Below are 25,501 nucleotides of genomic sequence, written 5' to 3'. Positions count from 1 at the left end.
AACAAATGGCAAGGCAGGACTTTGTAACTAATGGAGGATTGGTGAGGTCATTGAGAAGAGGAAGAGCATAGAAGTTAATGGAGTTGAAATTAAAAGAACAGAATACTTATTCCCAAGTGCAGAAGTCTCCACAGGTGTGTGTTCCTCACTACTTTCTTTCTATAATTCCAAGAAAGATTGTTGCAAGGTGGTTTCTGTGTGTGTGTGTGTGTGTGTGTGTGAATGTGTACAGAATTACATTCTGTACCATTAAACATTGGTTAACCTGCCAAAAAGCACACAAAATAATGGAATACATTAATATGGGGTACAAGAGAGGTAATATCATAAATCTGACAGAAAAGTAGAGACATGTTAATGCATATGCTAGGACACCTGGCTAAACATACAGAGGACAATAAAGCTAGCTATTTATTCCACACCTTACAAGGAGTTTGTAATAGGTAATCTAGATATGAAAGAAGCAAAAAAATTGTGAAGTTCAAATAGAACAGAACATAGAGAATATGGTGATTATACTGGCAGAGGACAGCAGACACACCCAAAAGCAAAAATCATAAAAGAGATGATTGATGTTTCAATATAATAAAAATCACAACTTCTGCATTAAAAATTTGAAGAGTACCAAATTAGATATGTGCAATTTTTAGTAAGTAATAAATAATGCATACAGAAATTGTATTAGGGTACTTCAAAATATTTATGGAAAATGGAATCTAAAGTTTGCCCTGGTGCGAAGTATTTTGAAATCTATACATATAAGAGTACTTCAAAAAGTATGTGGAAGACGCAAATTGTCTTTTGATTCAATTATCCACACTTTTTGGAGTTCATTTGTGCTCAATGACTGCACTGATGAAATATATTTTGAAAGCCCATTCTTGATTACCATACACCCAAAAACAACAATATATGTAAATGTATTAATGCCTTACATCAAAACTTTAATTTAATGAATTCCATTTGAGATGATGTTAAGATATAAAAATGTAAGAGGACTGTCTTAAAAATTAGTATAAAGTAATTTGCAGATTATTTTTAGTTAAATAATATATTTAAGATTTTTTATTTTAGCACTGGCATGTGAAAAGGCTTGGGAATAATCAATGCCATCCACACAATAGCAAAAGAAAATAATTGAACCAATGGAAAATTAACAGCTTTTGGGGGACCCATCAGAGACCAGTCACAGGGCAAACTACCACCCAAAAATCCTGAAGATCCAGAAGAATTCTGAGAGGCACAGTAGAGATCCACTAGCTGAAGCAAATGCTCTGGGTACCATGAACTCCTAGAAGCATTTCAATAGTAGTTTTAATGAGTTGCTGGGAACTGAGTGTGGACTGTTTTGAGACTGCAAAAACCAGGGGCCTTCAGGCTTGGAAGTTGGCCCATATTTTCTGGATTTTACATACAGAAGCAGCACCAAGTTCTCCTGAAGACCAGCTGCAAAAAGATTTCCTAGTGGTGCTGGGAGAGGGAGGGGAAAAATAATTGCAATGAAATTTGCCTGGATTTTTTTTCTGAAGTAAATGATCCTTTCCAAGGAAGAGCTCACTTGGAACTTATTCTACAGGTGAGAGATATTCTTTCCACTGCCATTGCCTCTAGCCTTCCTGTTTCACAATAGGAAGTTAAAGAAAAAGATTTGTATCACTTTTGACTAAAAAGCAATTTTATTTTTTTTAAGATTATTTATTTTGTTTGAAATGCAGAGTTACAGAGGGGCAGACAGAGAGAGAGAGAAAGAGGAGAGAGAGATTGGTCTTCCATCTGCTGGTTCACTCCCAGATGGCTGCAACAGCTGGAGCTGTGATGATCCAAAGCCAGGAGCCAGGGGCATCTTTCAGGTCTCCTGTGTGGGTATAGAGGCCCAAGGACTTGGGCTATCTTCTGCTGCTTTCCCAAGCCATAGCAGAGAACTGGATTGGAAGTGGAGCAGCTGGGACTCAAGCTGGCGCCCGTATGGGATGCAAGCACTGCAGGTAGCAGCTTTGCCTGCTACGTCACAGTTTTGGCCCCCTAAAAAGCAATTTTCAAGGTCACAGGCTTTACACAGTTTGGTAAAACACTGAGATATAATCAAAACATTATAAAATGCTTCCTATTCCACACACCTGGCCAGCACACTAGCAGGCCAACAGTGGAATGCCAATGAATTATAGTAAAACAAACAAACAAACAAACAAAAAATCCTGAGAAACACAGACTTTCTCTAGGGAAGGATAAACAGGGCATCTGAAATCAGAAGGGGAGACAAAAATGAGGACACTATAATTTGAAATTCTTGGCAACTGCAGCTATAGCACACATTAAACTCAGGACACTTTTGTCTGGATTAATGTAGTTTCTCAAACTGAAAGTCTGTTTACCTCAACTCATATTAGCATATAAAAGTCCAATTTCAACCAAAAATTATAAGGAATTACAAAAGGCAAGAATAAAATCATAGTTTGAGGATATAAAATAAATAATAGAACCAGAGCTTAGGTATGACACAGATGTTAACATTATCAGACAGAGAATTTATGTAACTATAATTCATGTGCTGTGGACTCTAGTGGAAAAGTAGAAATATGTGAGGAAACACAGATAGTGTAATCAGAGAGATGGAAATTGTAAGAGAAAATAAGTAAAAATCCTAGAAATAAAAAAAAAATAAAAACATAGGCACAAACTGAAGAGTGCTTTTGATGGGCTAATGAGTTCCCTGGGTTTGGACAAGGAAAAAAATCAAGTGTGATTGACATCACAATAGAATATTCTCGAATTGTAATGGAAAGAGAATAAAAAGAAACAGAACAGAACTGAAGGACAATTTCAAAGGGTACAACATATGCATAATTGTAATACCAGAAGGAGAAGAGATAAAATGGAACAGAAGAAATATTTTAAGTGGGAATGCCAAAGAAGTTTCCAAAGTTATTGACAGATAGCAAATAATGGATCCAGGAAACTCAGAAGGCTATGAAGTATAACACAAAATCAAGCAAGACAGAATCAACAATTAAAACAAAAACCAAAGAAACAAACAAATGACACCTGAACATACATTCAACCTTCAGTAAACCAAAAACAAGAATAAAAAAATTTCAAAGAAACTTCAGAGGTCCAGGGAGGTAGGCAGGGGAGAACCTTACCCATGGAGAAGCAAAAACAAGAACTGTATTGAACTTTTGGCCATAAACCATGCCAGAAATAAGAGAGTGGAATGAAATACTTAATATGATTAATTAAAAAAAACTGTACAGTTCTATATGAAGTAAAATTTTCCTTCAAAATTGAAGGGGTAAAACTTTTTTTTTCTTTGACAGGCAGAGTGGACAGTGAGAGAGAGAGACAGAGAGAAAGGTCTTCCTTTTGCCGTTGGTTCACCCTCCAATGGCCGCCGCAGCTGGCGCGCTGCAGCCGGCGCACCGCGCTGATCCGATGGCAGGAGCCAGGAACCAGGTGCTTTTTCCTGGTCTCCCATGGGGTGCAGGGCCCAAGCACCTGGGCCATCCTCCACTGCACTCCCTGGCCACAGCAGAGAGCTGGCCTGGAAGAGGGGCAACCGGGACAGAATCCGGCGCCCCAACCGGGACTAGAACCTGGTGTGCCAGCGCCGCAAGGCGGAGGATTAGCCTAGTGAGCCGCGGCGCCGGCGGGGTAAAACTTTTGAAACAAGTTAAAATGGAGGTAATTTTTCACCAGCAGGCCTACTTGCAAGAATTGTTGAAAAATTCTGTTGAAAAATCATATCAATAAGAAAACTGGGGTGATAGAACAAAAGGCATGAGAAGCTGTCAATAGACAAAATTAAAGATTTCATTTTGCTTAAATATAAAAAGGAACTATTATTATTTTCTAAACTTTTATTTAATAAATATAAATTTCCAAAGTACAACTTTTGGATTATAATGGCTTTTCCCCCCATAACCTATTTCCCACCAACAACCATCCCATCTCCCACTCCCTCTCCCATCCCATTCTTCATCAAGATTCATTTTCAATTATCTTTATATACAGAAGATCAACTTGGTATATATTAAGTAAAGATTTCAACAGTTTGCACCCACACAGATACACAAAGTACAAAGTACTGTTTGAGTAGTAGTTTTACCATTAATTCGCATAGTACAACACATTAAGGACAGAGATCCTACATGGGGAGTAGGTGCACAGTGACTCCTGTTGTTGATTTAACAATTAACACTCTTATTTATGACATCAGTAATCATCCGAGGCTCTTGTCATGAGCTGCCAAGGCTATAGAAGCCTCTTGAGTTCACCAACTCTGACCTTATTTAGTTAAGGCCATAGTCAAAGTGGAAGTTCTCTCCTCCCTTCAGAGAAAGGTACCTCCTTTGATGGCCCATTCTTTCTGCTGGGATCTCACTCACAAGATCTTTCATTTAGGTAATTTATTTATTTATTTATTTTTTTTTTTGCCACAGTGTCTTGGCTTTCCACACCTGAGAAACTCTCCAGGCTTTTTAGTCAGATTTGAATGCCTTAAGGGCTGATTCTGAGGCCAGAGTGCTGTTTAGGACAACTGCCATTCTATGAGTCTGCTGTGTATCCCGCTTCCTATTTTGGATCATTCTCTCCTTTTTAATTCTATCAGTTATTATTAGCAGACACTAGTCTTGAAAAGTAACTATTATTTAAATGTGTAGTATAACAATATATTGAGAGATTATAGCATAATTTAAATGAATTACAAGAAAGTCATCAGGGAACTTGGAATATTCAGTTAATAGCTACTTGCATTATACTTCAGGTAGTAAGTTTTATTTGAAGGTGGATTTAGGTTAGGTAAAAGATGTATTTTTAACCATTAAAACATTTTTAAAATAAATATAGTTGAAATGCTAAGAAAGGAGACAAAAAGAATCATATAAAATTCTTCATTAGGGTACAAAGCAGAGAAGAAACAAAGAACAAATGAACTGAACAGGAAATAGTTACCAAGATTATAGACATTAATCAAATCATATCAATGATCACTTCAAGTGGAATGGTATAGTGTACTAATTAAAAGACTGAGGACAATAGATTAAATTCAAAATAATACTCAAGTATACTATTATGTTGTCTATAAGAAATATACTATAAATGTAAATTCTCAGGTGAAAGGTGTATCATACTAATATAAAATATTAATAGAGAAAGCAGGTTGTACGGTATATGGATACACTGTGTTGCTCCACAATTTTTGTTTTGTTAGTTTAAAACTATTCTGAAAATGTAAAAAGAGTAGACAGATGGCAAAAAGAAATCATGTGTTATACTAGATTTAATATTCTCCTCCCAAAATTCAAATCCACATAGAATCTCAGAATATAATCCTGCTGGCAAATAGGGTCATTACTCAAGAAGAGGCTACAGTGGCTTAATGTTGGCCTTAAATCCAAAGACTATATTGTCCATGTAAGAAGAACATGTGAATATCCAGGCACATCAAAATACACAGCAAGAGCTGTATGTGAAGTAGAGTCAGAGATTGGAATTATGCAGCTGCAAGACAATGAGTTCCCAGATTTGATGATGACCATCAGAGCCAAGAAGAGGAAAGATTCTCCCCTATAACCTGCAGATTGAGCGTAATGCTGCCAACACCTTGGTCACACCATGGAAATAAAATATATCAATATTGGTTCATTAATGATTAAAAATACATATTATGCAAGATGTTAATCATAGGGGAATCTGGTCTACATAGTAGCTTTCTGCACCATTCTCACAACTTTTCTGTAAATCTAATACTGTTTTAAATTAAATCTCTGTGTGTGTCCCCTAGGGAAAGCACATGATAAAATAATTTAAGAAAAAGTAGAATGCCTCATGAGATTTTTAAACAGAGACAGAGACAGAGACAGAGATGGAGACCTTCCATTCACTGGTGCATTCCCCAAATGACTGCAATGATCTGGGATGGGTCAGGCCAAAGCCAGGAGCCGGAAGCTTTATCTGGGTCTCCCAAGTGGGCCATCTTCTGCTGCTTTCCCAGGTGCACTAGCAGGGAGATGGATTGGAAGTGGAGCAGCAGGAACTCAAACCAGCACCCATATGGGATACCAGCATTGCCAAGAAGTGGCTTAATCTCTTACAGCACAATGCTGGCTCCACTTCATAACATTTTTAAAATACTTTACCTTAATGAAAATGCTTTATAAGAAAAACAGGAAATAATAGTCTTTTAAATAAATGGCACTGGGGAACTAGGCTATACAAATTCAAAGCAATGGTACTTGCTCCTACCTCTCACCATGTAGAAACATCAAGTAAAATGAATTAAAGACCTAAATGCAAAACCTGAAACTTTGAAAATATGAGAAAAAATGTAGGGAAAGCCCTTAATAATACTGGAATGGGCAAGAGTGTTTCAGATCAGGCACCAAAAGCACAGACCACAAAGCAAAAATAGGGAGATGAGTTAATTGAGTTAAAGAATTTCTGCACAGCAAGGGAAACAATCAACATAGTAAAGAATTAACCCTTGGCCGGCACTGTGGCTCACTAGGCTAATCCTCCACCTTGCGGCGCCTGCACACCGGTTCTAGTCCTGGTCGGGGTGCCGGATTCTGTCCCGGTTGCCCCTCTTCCAGGCCAGCTCTCTGCTGTGGCCAGGGAGTGCAGTGGAGGATGGCCCAAGTGCTTGGGCCCTGCACCCCATGGGAGACCAGGAAAAAGCACCTGGCTCCTGGCTCCTGCCATCGGATCAGTACGGTGTGCCGGCCACAGCGCGCTGGCCGTGGCGGCCATTGGAGGGTGAACCAACAGCAAAGGAAGACCTTTCTCTCTGTCTCTCTCTCTCACTGTCCACTCTGCCTGTCAAAAAAAAAAAAAAAAGAAAAAGAATTAACCCACAGAAAGAGAGGAAATATTTGCAAATTATATATTTGACAAGGGGTTACTATCCAGAATGTGTAGGGATCTCAAACAACTCAGTAGCCCCTAAAAAGTATAATCTAACTAAAAATGAGTAGTGAATATATATAAAAATTCTTAAAGGAAGAAATAAAATAGCCAATATGGCCATGAAAAAATGCTCAGCATACCTAATCATTAAAGAAATGCAAATCAAAACCACAATGTAACATTACCTCATTCTATTTTGATTGGCTGTTACCAAAAAGACAAAGATATCAAACACTGGTGAACATATGAGAAAAGGGAACAATTGCACACTGTTGGTGGAATGTGAATTCATACAGCCATTATGGAAAATAGCATGAAGGTTCCTCAAAAATCTAAAATAGAACTCCCATATGATCCACTAATCCCCACTACTGGGTATATATCAGAAGGAAGTGATTCTCACAGACACATATTGTGTATTTATTGTAGAACTATTCACAATAGACAAGAAATGAAACAATCTAAGTGTCCATTGATGGATAAATGGATAGAGAAGAGATGGCACATATACACAATGGGTTACTATTCTAAAATAAAAAGAATGAAATCTTGTGTTTTTTCAACAACCTAGATGGAACTGGAAGTCATTATTTTAATTGAAATAAGTGAACTAAGTCAAATACAGAAAGACAAAGTACATGATCTCACTGATGTGTGGATTCTTGTAGATAGCATAATCTCATTTATATGTGAAATAAAAAAAAGTTAATCTCATAGAAGAGTGGTTTCCAGATGCTGAGATTAGGGATGAAGTGGGGTTGGGGAAAGGTTATTTAGTGGGTTCTAAGTTATAGTTAGATAAGTTCAGGTTTTCTATTGCACAACATGATGACTGTAGAAAATGATAAAGTACTGTGTGTTTTACTTAAAAAAAGCTAGAAGAAAGGATTCTGAATGTTTTCACTATACAGAAATGATAAATATTTTAGGCGATAGATATGTTTACCCTCATTCAGCATTACACAAAGTATACATATATTGAAATGTCACATGGCACATAAGTATGTACAATTTTTTTATCAGTTAAAAATAAGAAAAGTTTTGAAAAACAAAAAAACGAGTTGCTTTTTTTCACTTATCAAATACTCACAGATCAGAAACAAGGTAGGCATTCTGAATTGAAGAGTGTCAAATCTTTATGTGAATGAAACTTAAAAACTTCGGGGAAATATTGCCAATATTTACATGTGTTTTGTACAATCATCTGACTATGTAATTTCATTTCTTGAAATGTTTCAGAGGGCAAGTATCAAATGGAAAAAACATTTTGACCTTGTTGTCAGAAGTGAGACTTATAATACTGAATATTAAATATGATGTGCTTATATAATGTCTAGACACCTAACATTTTCCTAGAAAAAGGCCACTTGGGTCTTAATATTCTATCTTTATAGAATATATATTAAAAAGCTGAGCTACTCTGGAAAAAGTTGATCTGCTAGTTGTTCAAATAATTTGATTAAGACAACCTTAAATGAAAATTAACAGCCAACCCTTGAATCATAAACTGTGATAGCATTAACAAGAGGCCAACCAAGATAGTAGCAGCTGCACCCATTGCAGTTTCCCCACAGAACTAGATTAGGCAAGGGTCATATGGACCAGCACAGATCACCTCTACCAAGAGTGCCTCAAACAAAGATTGCGAACATCACGTGGACCTGGGATCAGAAGGAGAAAGAAGACCAAGGGTTAGCAATGAAAAAGTAGTGAAACCTGAGTCAGAGTAGGAAAAAGTGTGTACAAGCTCACTTACTCCTGAAAGAAGAGAAGTGCTCAGGGAAGACTTCAGCTGAGAGTCTCTAGTAAGGAGTCTTCCAAATGGAGATACATGGGATAAGAATGGAGATACAAAGAGTCCTTAAAAGTTAGTGAAAAATGTTAACAAACTTTTGCTTGAATTAACAAAAATTTGCCCAAAATAAGCTTATCTTTTAGTCCCATTTTTCCATGAACTTGAAGAACTTTCATAGAAGCAAGAGCATGGCTGGCTAGAGATGCCTGAGATCCCGTCTACAACCCCCTTCAGAGAATGCTGCACACCAAAGATGCCCTAGGTCTGGGGTGGGGAGGGCAGCTTCCCTACTGAGCCCTACCAAATAAAATCTTTGAAATTGTCTGTGGTCAGGCCTGAAAAAGCACATGGGATTAAAGTCTAATGCTGAATTCATCAGAATGCTTTTCTCAAAAGAATGCTTTCTTGATGCAGTCTGCCTAAGGAAAAATATGTGTTTCCAAGAGCAGTATACTTTTTAAAATGACATACAGTTCAATTCTGAAGTGATATTCTAGTTACAATGCTAGGACCATATGTAGATGTTTTAAAGAACATGAAAATGGGTGTGGGTATCAAAGGCATGTCAAATTACTGAGTGTGAAGCCACATCATAGGCATCCGACATCCTGACATTACGATTTGTCATTTCTATACAGATAATTAGGAAGTTGAGAGTTTCAGATGAATGTGTACCTTATTATAAGTTATTCCATTTTAAACAATAATAATGAAACTCCTGTCAAAATGCTCTAGCCAAATACCTAAAATTAAGGAACACATTATTGATCTGAAGTGAGAGATGTCTATATATGGATACTTATGGGAATCTATTATTAGTTTATGAATGCATTTAGTAAGTGTTTGTTGAATGGATACCTATTCAAACTATAACCATTATTTTATATTCAAACAATAAAGAATATGCATCTATTAAAATTATATCTTAAAAGTTTTCTAAAATTACAATGAAAAGAAAAAATCAAAATACGGGATTATGTATAATCTATTGTCCTAATTACAACAAATAGTTTGTTCAAGACATTAAATTCAGGACAATTTTTATGACTTTTAGAATTTACTAAATATAACAAAGACCTACATTTTTATGAACTTAAACATAGGAAACATTTTTTTAAAATAAAGGATTATTCTAATTGCTTAATGCTATTTCAAGATTTAAAAATAGGAGATAAATTCTTAACTTATTCCCATCCACAAGTTCCTAGGAATACATTTAGATTTTTTGGAAACCTCCTCTTTATGAATTTTTATGATTTTTGCCAATGATTACATGCTTTTTCTGCTATGGAACAATCCAAAGAGGCATTGTAAATGAATTTCAGTGTCACATAAGTCTTAATGACCTTGGAAATTCATATCCTTTGCAAAGAATCTTTTGCTAAATGTGTTTAAGAAAGGAGGATTAGGAAGAGGAGTGGAAAGGAACATAAAAATGAAGAAAATATAAAAAAATTAGTCAAAGTGTTAATATCCTTTTTCTGAATGGCCATTGAGCATATGAAAAAACAGTTTGGATAAACTCTTCAAAAACCTAGAATTCTCAGGTAGTATTCTTTTTGTTTGTTTGTTTGTTTGTTTTTACAGCAGAGTGAACAGTGAGAGACATAGATGAAAGGTCTTCCTTTGCCGTTGGTTCACCCTCCAATGGCTGCTGCGGCCAGCACACTGCGGCCGGCGCACAGCGCTGATCCGATGGCAGGAGCCAGGTACTTATCCTGGTCTCCCATGGGGTGCAGGACCCAAGCACTTGGGCCATCCTCCACTGCACTCCCTGGCCACAGCAGAGAGCTGGCCTGGAAGAGGGGCAAACGGGACAGAATCCGGAGCCCCGACCGGGACTAGAACCCAGTGTGCCGGCGCCGCAAGGCGGAGGATTAGCCTAGTGAGCTGCGGCGCCGGCCCTTAGGTAGTATTCTTACAACTTGGGTTAAAATTTTATAAGAAAACTCTTCATAAACTATAAAAGGAATGTGGGGAATACATATATCAGCAACCCATTCAATTCATACTAATACAAAGTGATTGAGTCTAAATGTAAAGGATTTCCTGTGGCGCAGGCACCCTGGGTTCTAGTCCCGGTTGCTCCTCTTCCAGTCCAGCTCTCTGCTGTGGCCCAGGAAGGCAGTGGAGGGTGGCCCGGGTCCTTGGACCCTGTACCCGCATGGAAGACCGGGAGGGGGCGCCTGGTTCCTGGCTTCAGATCGGCGAAGCATGCAGGCCACAACGAGCCAGCCATAGTGGCCACTTGCGGGGTGAACCAATGGAAAAAGGAAGACCTTTCTGTCTCTCTCTCATTGTCTAATTGTCTGTCAAAAACAAAAACAAAAACAAAAACAAAAAAACAAAAAAAAACAACAAAAAAAAAACAAAACAAAAAACAAAAAAACAAACAAAAAAAACACATATTCTGTTAGTTTTTTAGTATCCAAACCGAATGTCCAATATTTTGTGTCAGCATGGACTTATGTTTCCAACTTAGGCAGAAGTGTTTTTTTTCTCTGAATTTGACTCAATATGAAAACATTGTTTCATATGCTATGACAACTATTGTTTCATATATTATGATACATAATTATCTTTTCATTTGCTTGCTTAGTTGGTTGATTGCTATAGGCAAGTAAGTAAACATAGTCCCTGCTATTCCATCTGCCTTCATTGACACCAGGGCAAGGAAGTCTAGGTTTCCACTGATTATGCTCTGGAGAGAAGGGGAAGGTTTCAGTGCTTCTCTCCTGGGCTGCAATGAGACGGCTGGTGTTGGCTGCATTAAGTCTGGGTGTGATGAATCACCTTAGTCTCCACGGAGCACCCTCCAGTAATATCTCAGTGGGAGCAGAGGAGGGCCTCACTACTGCTGGCCAATGAGGAAGGTCTCCAACTTCCTCTCAGTGACATAAGAGGAAAATAGATACAACTGAAGACTTCAGTGAGATCCAGATTTTCATAAAATAGTATATAAAATTTTTAGGTTTTAATTGAAAATCACACATCATAAAATGAACAATGAAGATCTTAAATGAAGTAGAGAAAAAAAAAACCAATAACTAAATGACAGTACTGAGATAACAAAAGTGTTCGACTTACCTAATAACTTTTTTTTTTTTTTTTGACAGGCAGAGTGGACAGTGAGAGAGAGAGACAGAGAGAAAGGTCTTCCTTTGCCGTTGGTTCACCCTCCAATGGCTGCCGCGGCCCGCGCGCTGCGGCCGGCGCACCGCGCTGATCCGATGGCAGGAGCCAGGAGCCAGGTGCTTTTCCTGGTCTCCCATGGGGTGCAGGGCCCAAGCACCTGGGCCATCCTCCACTGCACTCCCTGGCCATAGCAGAGAGCTGGTCTGGAAGAGGGGCAACCGGGACAGAATCCGGCGCCCCGACCGGGACTAGAACCCGGTGTGCCGGCGCCGCTAGGGGGAGGATTAGCCTAGTGAGCCACGGCGCCGGCTTTACCTAATAACTTTTAAACAGGCTTTTAAAATAGGCCGGCGCCATGGCTCACTAGGCTAAATCTCCACCTAGAGGCGCTGGCACACCGGGTTCTAGTCCCGGTCGGGGCACCAGATTCTGTCCCGGTTGCCCCTCTTCCAGGCCAGCTCTCTGCTGTGGCCAGGAGTGCAGGCCCTGCACCCCATGGGAGAACAGGATAAGTACCTGGCTCTTGCCATTGGATCAGCGCCATGCGCCGGCCGCAGCGCGCCAGCTGTGGCGGCCATTGGAGGGTGAACCAGCGGCAAAGGAAGACCTTTCTCTCTATCTCTCTCTCACTGTCCACTTTGCCTGTCAAAAAAAATAAATAAAAAAAAAATAAAAAAAACACCTATTATAAAAGTGCTTCACCAATGACTATGGATATACTTGAAATGTAAAAATTCAGAGGATCTCTGCAAAGAAATAGAACATGTCAAAAAAAGAAATAAAAATTTTAGAACTGAAAAATACAATAACTAAAATAAAAGGCTAAATGAATGTCCTCAATAGCAGAATGGAGGGAAACAGGAAACCATAGGTGAAAGTGAAAGAAGAAATCTCTGAATTGGAAAAACAATCCACAACATGTGTAGAGAAGAACTGAAGATAGTTATATTATACATAAAGACAGGAAGGATATAAAGGACACAAAAGAGAGATGAGATCTCTAGTCTTCACTTACACTGTTAAATGCTGGCAGTAGTGCTCTTTGATAAATCACATGTATGTAACATAAGACCTAGAGCAAACAAAACAAAGCTATACTAGATGCAGCAAACACATCATAAGTTAATCAAGATGCAAATTTTTAAAAAGTTCATGAAATCTCAAGGAAGATTATAAAAGGAAAAACAAAGAAAATAAGATAAAATGTAGCTTTTTTTTTGACAGGCAAAGTGGACAGTGAGAGAGAGAGACAGAGAGAAAAGTCTTCCTTTGCTGTTGGTTCACCCTCCAATGGCCACCGCGGCCGGCGGGCTGCGGCCGGTGCACCGCGCTGGTCCGATGGCAGGAGCCAGGTGCTTCTCCTGGTCTCCCATGGGGTGCAGGGCCCAAGCACCTGGGCCATCCTCCACTACACTCCCTGGCCATAGCAGAGAGCTGGCCTGGAAGAGGGGCAACCGGGACAGAATCCGGCACCCCAACCGGGACTAGAACCCGGTGTGCAGGCGCTGCAAGGTGGAGGATTAGCCTAGTGAGCCGCGGCGCCGACCAAATTGTAGCTTTAATCTCTATCAATGATCACATTATCTATAAAATACTCTAAATACACAAGTTAAAAGACAAAGATAGCTAGAGTATATTTAAGATAAAGTGACTTGACTATCATCTACAAGAAACTTCAAAGGCCGGCACTGCAGCTCACTAGGCTAATCCTCCACCTTGCGGCGCCAGCACACCGGGTTCTAGTCCCGGTCGGGGCACCAGATTCTGTCCCGGTTGCCCCTCTTCCAGGCCAGCTCTCTGCTGTGGCCAGGGAGTGCAGTGGAGGATGGCCCAAGTGCTTAGGCTCTGCACCCCATGGGAGACCAGGATAAGTACCTGGCTCCTGCCATCAGATCAGCGCGGTGCGCCAGCCGCAGCATGCCAGCCGCGTTGGCCATTGGAGGGTGAACCAATGGCAAAGGAAGACCTTTCTCTCTGTCTCTCTTTCTCACTGTCCACTTTGCCTGTCAAAAAAAAAAAAAAAAAAAAAAAAAAAAAAAAAAGAAAGAAAGAAACTTCAAATATAACAACATAGGTATGTTAACATATAAAGATTAAAAAAGGTATATCATGCAAATACAATAAAAAGAAAGCATGAATAAAGTAGATTTCAGAGAAAAGATAATTGCCAGTGACAGAGACACTAAATAGTGACCTAATAATAATTTTTAGGAAAGATTTAGTTAGTTAGTTAGTTAGTTAGTTAGTTAGTTGAAAGGTAGAGTGACAAAGAGAGGGGGAAAGACAGAGTGAAAGAGATCTTCCATCCACTGATTTACTCCCCGAATACCTGCAACAGCCAAGGCTATGCCAGGAAGAAACCAGGAGCCAGTAACTCCATCCAGGGCTTCTACAAGGGTGGCAGGAACCCAAGCATTGATGACGTTATCTGCTGCCACCTAGGCACATTTATCAGAACAGGAGTGAAGCAGGAAATGTCCGTGCAAATTCTGCAAATGTCAAAAGGATAAAAATGGAATGTTGTGAAAAGCTCTATTCACATTTTGATGCCTTAAGTGAACTGGAAAAATTCTCTTAAGAACTCTCAGAATTCACCCAACAGAAGTACATAATTTGAAAAGCCCTGTAACTATTAGGAAAACTTAATATATATTTTTAAAATTCCCAGAAGACCCAGGCCTAAATGGTTTCACTAGGGAATTCTGTGAAGTGCTTAAAGATAGAATGCTAAATCTACACAGTCACTTGCAGAAGAAATCAGATGAGCATTCTCAATTCACTTTATAAGGCAATACATGCAATACACTAATATCTAAACCAGACAAAAACACTAAGGATAAAGTAAACTAAGAGAGCAAAAATAATTAGGAAGTAATATTTCTCATAAATATAAGTGGATATTATTAATAAAAATACTAGCAAATAGAGTTTATATAATATATAAAGAATTATACACCATGGACAATTTGAATTTATGCCATGGAAATAGGCTTGTTCTGAATTTGAGAACAATCAGTTAACACACCATATTAACAGATTAAGAAGGAAAAAATAACTTAGTCATATGAATAAAAAATCATTTTAGAAAAACTAAAGACACAATTCAGAATAAAATTTCTCAGAAAACTAGGAATGTATAAGAGTTTTCCAACTTAATGGAGAACATATACAAAAATATAAAGTGAATATCATACATATTGTACCAGAAATTGTGTACTGAAAGCAAGAAAGTTAAAAAAATACACACAAATAAAAAAGGTAGAAATACAGCTGTCCTTTTTTGCATATGAGACAACTGTAAAAAAAAACTTCAAGGAATCATAAGCAATTTAAAAAAATTCTTAAAACTATTCAATCTCAGAATGTAAGTATCAGAATAAAAGATCAGTGCACAAAACTACAACTTATAGGTACACAATAGCAACAAAAATAGTAAAACCAAAATTAAACACTAACATTAATACCACAATAACATTTTAATTATTTCACAACTTAGTACAAATTTAATAAAATATGTTCAGGATTTGCATTGTGAAAATCATAAAACACTGATGTATATCAAAGAAGATCTAGATAAACTGAAACATATTCTGTGTTTATGGATTGACAATTCAACATAGTGAAAATATCAATTGCCCTTCAATTTTACACAGATTTAATACAATTTCTGTCAAAGTCCATGCCACGTTCTTTGTTAAATAGACAAGATTATTCTAAAAAGTATATGGAAAGACAAAGGAACCAGAACGGTTCAAACAATTGAGAAGTAGGAGAATAAATTGAGAAGATATACTCTACAAAATTTCAAGTCTTACATTATAGCTACAGTAATCAAAACAGACTAATGGGACAGAATAGAAAACTAAGAAAGAAACACACACAAACATGTTTAACTTAATTTGATAAATGCATAAGAATTCAACAGATAAAAATAATATTTTAACAACTGGTGTTGGAGAAATTGAATATAAATAGTAAAAAATATAAGGCTACATCTTATTCAAAAATTTACTTAAATATATATATAAACCTACATCTTATACAAAAATTTAATTAAGGTGAATCATAGATACAAAATATAAATTGAAAACACATGAAACTTGTAAGAGATAATAGTAAATTTTCATAAGCCAGGAATTGATGAAGAGATCTTAATCTATGAAAAGTAGATAAATTGAATTTTATATAAATTTTTACAATTTGCTTTGTTAAAGAATCCTGGAATGTATTAGCAGAGGAAGACACAATGTTTTTTTTTTTTTTTAAAGTGAAAAATAATAGATGATTTTTTTTAAATGATAATGAAATCAGATCAGACCTATTGTCATGTTTAATCCCAGTGAGAGTCAAGTTGGGAATTGATAATTTCTTTCTTTCTTTTTTTTTTTTTACAGAAGATCAGTTTAGTGTACATTAAGTAAAGATTTCAGTCGTTTGCACCCCCATAGAAACACAAAGTGAAATATACTGTTTGAGTACTCGTTATAGCATTAAGCCTCAGTGTACAGCACATTAAGGACAGAGATCCTACATGAGGAGTAAGTGCACAGTGACTCCTGTTGTTGACTTTACCAATTGACACTCCTGTTTATGGCATCAGTAATCTCCCTATGCTCCAGTTATGAGTTTCCAAGGCTATGGAAGCCCCTTGAGTTCTCCGACTCTTATCTTGTTTAGACATGGTCATAGTCAAAGTGGAGGTTCTCTCCTCCCTTCAGAGAAAGGCACCTCCCTCTTTGAAGACCTGTTCTTTCCACTGGGATCTCACTCACAGAGATCTTTTTGCCAGAGTGTCTTGGCTTTCCATGCCTGAAATACTCTCATGGGCTTTTCAGCCAGCTCCGAGTGCCTTTAGGGCTGATTCTGAGGCCAGAGTGCTATTTAGGACATCCGCCATTCTATGAGTCTGCTGAGTATCTCACTTCCCATGTTGGATCACTCTCCCCTTTATTTATTCTATCGGTTGGTGTTAGCAGATACTAGACTTGTTTATGTGCTCCCTTTGACTCTTAGTCCTTTCATTATGATCAATTGTGAACTGAAATTGATCACTTGGAGTAGTGAGATGGCATTGGCACATGCCACCTTGATGGGATTGAATTGGAATCCCCTGGTATGTTTCCAACTCTACCAATTGGGGCAAGTCAGCCCGAGCATGCCCCAAATTATACATCTCTTCCCTCTCTTATTCCCACTCTTATGTTTAACAGGGATCACATTTCAGTTAATTTTCAACACTTAAGAATAACTGTGTGATAATTACAGAATTAAACCAGTCATATTAAGTAGAACAGACAAAAAAAAAAAATACTATGAGGGATAATGTATTAAGTTGTCCATTAGCAGTCAGGGCTATGCTGATCAAGTCACCATTTCTCATAGTGTCCATTTCACTTCAGGAGGTTTCCTTTTTGGTGTTCAGTCAGTTGTCACCGATCAGGGAGAACATATGGTATTTGTCCCTTTGGGACTGGCTTACTTCACTCAGCATGATGTGTTCCAGATTCCTCCATTTTGTTGCAAATGACTGGATTTCGTTGTTTCTTACTACGGTATAGTACTCTAAAGAATACATATCCCATAATTTCTTTATCCAGTCTACCGTTGATGGGCATTTAGGTTGGTTCCAGGTCTTGGCTATTGTGAATTGTGCTGCAATAAACATTAGGGTGCAGACCGCTTTTTTGTTTATCAATTTAAACTCCTTTGGGTAAATTCCAAGGAGTGGGATGGCTGGGTCGAACGGTAGGGTTATATTCAGGTTTCTGAGGAATCTCCAGACTGATTTTCATAGTGGCTTGACCAGTTTGCATTCCCACCAACAGTGGGTTAGTGGGAAGACACAATGTTAAAACTCTTCAGGATGAAAGGAAAAAAATGGATGGTAATGTAAATGAATTAAAAGTTAAACATTTCTCATATTTTTGCAAAATTAGACATTTTAAAAACAAGTGTCAATAAAAGGGCTAAACTTCTAATCAGACTTAAGGAGAAAGATAGAAAACAAATCACAAATATTGGGAAATAAAGAAGCATAATTGCATATATCATAATCTATAAAATTTTAAGATGGTATTTTAAACATTTCTATTAGTAAATTTAATACTTTGGATGAAATGGGAGCACTTTTTCAGATATGTAAGTTAGCAAAACTGTCACAAGGAGAAGTAGAAATGTAAATAGCCCAATCTTGCTAATGATTTTTTAAAATATATATTTATTCATTTGAAAGGTGTTACAGAGAGAAGGGGGAGAGAGAGAGAGAGAGAGAGAGAGAGAAACTTCCATCTGCTGTTTTACTCCCCAGATGGATGCAACCACCAGGACAGGACCAAGTCAAAGCTAAGAGCCAGGAGCTTCTTCAGGTCTCTCAGGTGGGAATCAGGGGCCCAAGTACTTGTGACATCTTCCAGTACTTTTCCCAGATCATTAGCAGGGAGCTAGAGCGAAAGTGGAGCATGGAACTTGAACAGGCTCTCATATGGGATGCCAATGTCTCAGGCAGCAGCTTAATCTGTATACCACTGTGCTGGCCCCATGATATTTTATTTTAATATTTATTTATTTATTTATTTAAACTTTTATTTAATAAACATAAATTTCCAAAGTACAACTTTTGGATTATAATGGCTTTTCCCCCCATAACCCTCCTCCTACCTGCAACCATCCCATCTCCCACTCCCTCTCCCATCCCATTCTTCATCAAGATTGATTTTCAATTATCTTTATTTACAGAAGATCAACTTAGTATATACTAAGTAAAGATTTCAACAGTTTGCACCCACACATAAATACAAAGTATAAAGTACTGTTTGACTTCTAGTTATACCATTAATTCACATAGTACAACACAGAGATCCTACATGGGGAGTAAGTGCACAGTGATTCCTGTTGTTGATTTAACAATGGGTACTCTTATTTATGATGTCAGTAATCACCCGAGGCTCTTGTCATGAGCTGCCAAGGCTATGGAAGCCTCTTGAGTTCACAAACTCCGATCTTATTTAGACAAGACCATAGTCAAAGTGGAAGTTCTCTCCTCCCTTCAGAGAAAGGTACCTCCTTCTTAGATGGCTCGTTCTTTCTTCTGGGATCTCACAGAGATCTTTCAGTTAGGTCATTTTTTTTTTTTTTTTGCCACATTGTCTTGGCTTTCCATGCCTGAAATACTCTCATGGGCTTTTATTCCAATTCAATCCCATCAGGTCGCATATACCAATGCCATCTCACTAGCCAAAGTGATCAGTTTCAGTTCATAACTGATCATAATAATAGGATTAAGTGTCAAAGGGATCACATAAACAAGACTAGTGTCTGCTAATACTAACTGATAGAATTAAAAAGGAGAGAACAATCCAACATGGGAAGTGGGATACACAGCAGACTCATAGAATGGCAGATGTCCTAAACATCACTCTGGCCTCAGAACCAGCCCTTAAGGCATTCGGATCTGGCTAAAAAGCCCATGAGAATATTTCAGATATTTTATTTTTAAGAAAACTTGGATAATAAATTTTAGAAAATACTTAAGAAAGAAACAATAATAATTTTACACAAAATTTTTCAAAAATTAGAACAAGACTATATGAAACTCAATTTATGAGTAGCATTCACTGATAGAGAAATACAGCAGAATAAGGCAACTTTATACTACATTCATAAACCCAGATGCAAAACTTTTAATAATATTAGGAAACCAAATTCATCAGTCCATAAAAATATAAGTAACATGATCAAGTGATCTTTATTCTAGAAGTACAAGGAAAACTTGAAAAATCAATGTCATTTACCATGTTAAAAGAATACAAAAGAAAATCCATCCGATTGACTCCCTAGATACAAAAAAAAATACACATAAAACAAAAAACTGACCAAATTGCATATAAAATATTATCTTTTTAAAAAAAGATTTATTTATTTATTTTAAAGGCAGAGTTACAGACAGGCAGAAAGGGAGAGAGAGAGAGAGACAGACAGACAGAGAGAGAGAGAGAGAGAGGTCTTCTATCTGCTGATTTAGTCCCCAGATGGCTGCAACGGCTGGAGCTGCGCCAATCTGAAGCCAGGAGCAAGGAGCTTCTTCCAGGTCTCCCTCGTGGGTACAGGGACCCAAGGACTTGGGCCATCTTCTCCTGCTTTCCCATGCCACAGCAGAGAGCTGGATTGGAAGTGGAGCAGCCGGGATGGGAACCAGCTCCTGTATGAGATGGCGGCAGTGCAGGTGGTGGCTTTATCCACTTTGCCATAGTGCCAGCTTCAAAGATTCAGTCTTGATACAACTTTCACAAAACTTGGAATAGAATGTAATTTCCTTAATTTGGTAGAAGGCTTCCATAGAAAACTTCTTTCTTATACTATTTTTTCTTAGTTTGAGACCATGATAACATTACAGAAAAGTTTTGTGAAACATTTTAGTGTGTTTTTCATATATATATGTGTGTGTGTCTATAAACTTTCAGTATATTTTCCATGCATATGAACAGGCTTTCCTATGCTGTTACAATACAAGCATTAGGAGCAAAAAAGGGCATTGTTGATTGCTACCATTCAACCTCTAGACTCCATTCAAGATCAGTTGCCTCACTGATACACTTTATAGCAAAACGGTTGAGTTCCAAATCTTGACTTCATATCTCTTTAGTTTCCTTCAGTTTGGAATCATTTGTCTTTTCTGAATTTTGACAGCCTTGGCACTGATTGTTACAGGGCCTTTATGATGTAGGAGATTTTTCAATTTAGGTTTACTTAATGTTTCCTCATAATTAGATTAATGTTATGCATATTTTTAAAGGATTGCATGCAACTGATACAATTATTTTCTTATCATAGTATAGCATGGGACATGTAACTTTGATTTCTTTCTTTCTTTAAATTTGTTCATGTTGATCACTTGATTAAGGTAGTATCTGCCAGATACCATGTAAATTATACTCCTCCCTTAATAATTAGTATGGGAAACATTTTAAAGCTTTGTAAATATACCATTCACAATCAGGCATTTAATTAACAATGTGTACAAACTCCAAACTTCTTTCTGTTCTATGGGCATAAAACATTTTTGGCAATTTTTGTTTTTAGACTCAAATTTTCCCTGAATCAGGCAGGAAAAATACATTCAAGCTAGATTTTGTGTCTTTTTGACAGATCCCCATAATTCTTCAAACATTTCTTTGCTCTGGCACAAGATGTTCTAGTCTCACCTTATACTTTCTGTGCTTGTCTCTTGAATCATCTACTTCTTTTTTTCAAGGCTCTCTTGTTCTTTTCAACAGAAAATTATACCAAGTTAAGATCTGGGTGCAGAAAATGGTCATTGCTAAAGGGCTACCACTGTTTCCAGATCCTTTGGATGGATAGAGGCAGAGTACATCTGCATGGGCAGGCACTTGATGTAAGTTAGGAGACTACTAGGAATGCCCACATCCAAGAAGTAGTCCCAGCTCTTCCACTTCTTATCCAGTTTTACTAATGTGCACCTGGGAGGAAGGAAGCTATGACTCAAGTACTTGGGTCTCTGCCACCCACTTGAGAGACCTGGATTGAATTTCAACCTCCTGGCTTCAGCCTGGCTTAGCCCTAGTTGCTGTGGGCATTTTGAAGAGTGAATCAGCAGATAGAAGGCCTCTTTTTGTCTGTATCTCTGCTTTCAAATAAAATTTACATTAATTAATTCAAATAAACAATTAAGAAAATTTTAACTTTTGAGGCAGTAAATATGGCTTAGAATATAAAATCTGCATCATAAAAGAAAAATGGAGAAATCAGATTTCACCTAAATTAAATTCTTTTTTTTCTTCTTTTTTAATAACCACTGTTAAAGAAACAGACAGACCATAGACCAGGAGAAAAATATTCACATTATTTATATGTGACAAAAGAATTGTATATAATGAGTTGCTTTATCTCAACAAAAAACTAGAATACAATTTAAAATGGACAAAAGTCTTCTTCAAAAAGTAGATATCTGACAAATACACAAAGGAAATAAACTTACTTGGAAATAAAAATAAAAGGAAATAAAGTTGGTGAGATGGAGAGGATGTGAAACTACTATAATTCTCTCTGTGTATGTGTGTGTGTGTGTTTTAAAGATTTATTTATTTATTTGAATGGCCACAATGTCTGGAGCTGGATCCAAAGCCAGGATCCAGGAGCTTCTTCTTCTGGGTGTCCCATGTAGGTGCAGGAGCCCAAGGACTTGGGCCATCTTTCATTGCTTTCCTAGGCACATTAGCAGAGAGCTGGATTAGAAGTGGAGCAGTCAGGATTTGAACTGGCACCCATATGGGCTGCTGGTGCTGCAGGCCATGGCTTTAATCATTAAGCCACACCTCCAGCCCCACAACTCTAATTCTCATTTGTTGCTGGTAAAATGTAAAATCTTCCAAGATCTATGGGATATTTTGATAGTTGCTTGTAGAGCTAAGCACACACTCACTATAGGATCCATCCATTCCACTCCTAGGTATTTTCCCAAGAGAAATAAAATCATATGTATATAAAGACCTGCACATGACTCTATTTATAATAACTAAAACTAGAATTGTCCACCCATGGATGAATTGGTAAACTGTAAAAAAGCCATATAATAGAATGTCAACCAGTAATATAAAGGAGTGAACTATTAATCTGCAATAATGTGAGCAAATTCCAGAAACATTATACTGACAGAGTGAAACAAGGTATAAAGTAACATATATTGTGTAATTCCACTCATTTGGAATGTCCAGACCGTCAACATTTTAAACTCTGTCATGAGAAAATGTAAGTACTTGTCTGAAAATAGAAGCAGCTTGGAGGATGGGTCAGAGGGTCGTAAGGGAATTTGCAGGGTGACGAAAAGACACATCGCTTTATAAATTTGACAAGACTCATTTAACTATACCTGTAACATTGTATTTCAAGTTGATTGAGTTGTTTTTTATTTTTTTTTCTGAGAGGCGCACACACACACACTCACACACACACACAGAAAGTGAGAGAACTCCCATCTGTTGAATCTAAATGGCCCCAAAGCTGAGATCTGGGAACTCAGTCCAGGTCTCATCATTTACTGCCTCCCATGGTCTGCATTTGCAGAAATCTTGAATTGAGAGCCTGAGCTAGGACTTGAACCCAGATATTCCAAGAAGGAATGCAAGTATCTTAACTAGCATCTTAACCACTAGGCCAAATGCCTTTCCCTGGAAGTATTCCTGGTTTCAGGAATCCTGGCAAGAGTAGGAGGATGAGATATTTGGTGTTCAGGGATCACTAGCTCTCACAGATAGCTACCTCTACAGCAGGGAGAATGGGGAGTTGCACTTACAGTCTAAATTGTGGGTGTGGGCACGAAGCAGACAGTGGCCAGGATGAACAGAAGTACACCAGGGTCCAAGGCCTGATAGCCACACTCAGCTTGATCATCCCCATTTCCATTAACTATAGGTTCGCTCTTTGACTCTGCTTTCATATTTCAAAAGCCTGCATTTTAGGTGAAACTCTCAATGACTCATTGGTTCCTATCTTAGGCTAGATTCTGCAGAAAACACTCCTGAGGCAAAATTTAATGTGAGCTCCTTTATTGGAGTGTGAAATACCAGTGAAAACAGGAATGGGAAAAGGGGATTGAGGCATCAAAAAGAAGCAGATAGGAGGGTTTGTTCCTAGAGAGCCCATTGCTGTGTATGAAGTATGACTGATGGATCCACCTGCCCAGAATCATCGTTGAGAGGCCAACAATGCTATATGGCAGGACACTTCTTAGGAAGCAAGAAAGGGAGACTATTTTATCCACTGGATTCCATATTCCACTTTGTTTCACAACGGTTTTCCCCCATGGATTACGAACGTGCTGGGATTCAGATACACACATGCAAGAACTAGCAGATCTTCTCACATCCTAGGTCTTATCAGTTAAGCTGGAAGGTAGAAGTGAGAGACAAACAATCTAGGCCTGAGATGAGTGGTTTAGGCTTGTTCCCACATAAAGCTGACTTGAGCTCTTGCAGAATTTTACTGGGGCGATAAATAAAGCCCAGAGCCCCAGAGACAGGAGGAGAGCAAGGCCTGAGATCGTTCAGAGCTGGATAACAGTAACATTTGTGATGTGGACTCTCAAGACTTAAAACATGCAAACTAGTAGGAAGCGGGAAAATTCTTGCTATGCTGCGGTATTTATAACATGCTTTATTTTCATGTTTTACTATCTATTGCCATGATTCCTAGCAAGGAATTTCTGTAAAAGAAGTGCATGCAAACAGGAGAAACAGACTAACCCATGTAATCATAAAAGTGTGTGTATGTGAGTGTGAGTGTGTGTGTGTGTGTGTGTGAAAAAGAGAGAGAATGAATATCATTTTTCCAGATAATTCCATCGCACATTAACAGAATACTAAGTAGTTGTGAATAGACTTTTCCAGAAAATAATTAGGAAGCTATATTTATCTCTGAACTTTTCAGGTACTGCAGTCACATTTTCTGTTCCAAAAATAAAGTTGCTGATTTTTATAAATGGCAAAGATACTTAAAATTAATGCACAGAAACATGCCAATAAAGGTCTAGATTTAGATATTTACCTGCATAAACTCTCCATGAAAGAAAAGCTTTACAGGAAAGAGCCAATATAGGGGAATAGTGATCTATTATTAACCATTCATTAAGCCCTGGAATGGCCCGAAGTCTACAGCACACAAGATTGAGCTTGATCTGTGGGTTTTGTTGGCTGACCACAGTGGGACCCTGTAGCCATCTTCTTCAATACTGGAAGTCTGAGTATAGAGAAACTTTGTTGAGGATAACTCACTAAAATATACCACCTGTGGCCAGGGGGGAGCAGGCATTCTTGAGGCCAGCAGTGGCGAAGGGCAAGATGAAACCCGGTGAACGCGGGTGTCTTTATGAGCTAATGCACCAGTTGTCATTCAGAGTCAAAGCATAAAAACCCGTCGCAGGGAAATCAAGGATCCTTGTTTTACGTTAAGAACATGGACAGCTCCGAGAGACACCAGAAAATTCCCATTTTCCCACCTCTGGAACGCCAGCCAGGGTCTCCCAGTCAGCTTGGGATTTCAGTTTACAGATAGTAAGATGTGCATATTCGGTCCTCTCTTTACCATTCATCATAACCGTATTAATGTTCAGGCTCCCCATGAAATTGGTCACGAGAGAGAGTGACAGGGATACTTTAAGAAACCGAATTTTTTATGACATGGTCATAATTTATAAATAAGTAATCGGGCCGCCATGCAAGGGGCTGGAAGCTGGGTCAGGAGGGAAAGCCCGGGGGTGGGGGTGGGGGTGGGGGCGGGGATCCCCACGCAGCCGGCTAAACGCACGGTGACTGAGGGGGAGAGCGGTTCCCACCCCGGTTAGGCCCGAGGAGCAGCGCCATGTGCTCCCGGCTCCTGGCCCTGCTGTTGCCAGCCTGGCTGTCCTGCACCCGGGCGACCCGAGGCCCCGAGCCCCGCAGGTGAGGCAGGGGCTTCTCCCCCGGCTCCGCAGCCCCTCTCGCAGCCCCGCGGGCAGAGGCGCTCTAAGGGAACCCACCGGCTCTCAGGCAGCGCCGCAGCGGAGCTGGGGTCGCAGGGAGGATGTCGGAAAAGGTGGGGGCCAGCGGGTAGCATTTCCCTCTCCGCCGCTGCCGGCGCCGCCAGTGCCGCCTTGCCTGGCCCGCGCCGCGCAGCCGC

At 38.6% G+C, this 25,501-nt stretch overlaps 1 protein-coding gene and 1 long non-coding RNA gene across 2 annotated transcripts in view; one reads left to right on the top strand and one right to left on the bottom strand.

Moving 5' to 3' along the window:
• Positions 1-1,670: 1,670 nt before the first annotated feature.
• On the bottom strand, positions 1,671-25,501 carry LOC149122951 (uncharacterized). The gene is made up of 3 exons (XR_016217296.1): positions 25,362-25,501; positions 14,163-14,322; positions 1,671-2,022 (listed from the first exon to the last, which is right to left on the bottom strand). It is a non-coding gene; the product is annotated as an uncharacterized LOC149122951 (long non-coding RNA).
• Positions 25,190-25,501, top strand: part of GABRB3 (gamma-aminobutyric acid type A receptor subunit beta3) — a 235,457-nt gene continuing 235,145 nt past the window's right edge. The window contains exon 1 of the mRNA XM_089309248.1: positions 25,190-25,284. Coding sequence (XP_089165374.1) covers positions 25,205-25,284 — 80 coding nt within the window. The 5' untranslated portion in view covers positions 25,190-25,204. The remainder of the gene's footprint in view (positions 25,285-25,501) is intronic.

The sequence above is a fragment of the Oryctolagus cuniculus genome, chromosome 12 (genome assembly GCF_051225735.1).
Source record: "Oryctolagus cuniculus isolate XC-2025 breed Fujian yellow rabbit chromosome 12, ASM5122573v1, whole genome shotgun sequence".
In the NCBI taxonomy this organism is placed as follows: Eukaryota; Metazoa; Chordata; class Mammalia; order Lagomorpha; family Leporidae; genus Oryctolagus; species Oryctolagus cuniculus.
Note: the sequence above shows the minus strand (reverse complement) of the source record. Positions and strands in the feature narration are given on the sequence as shown.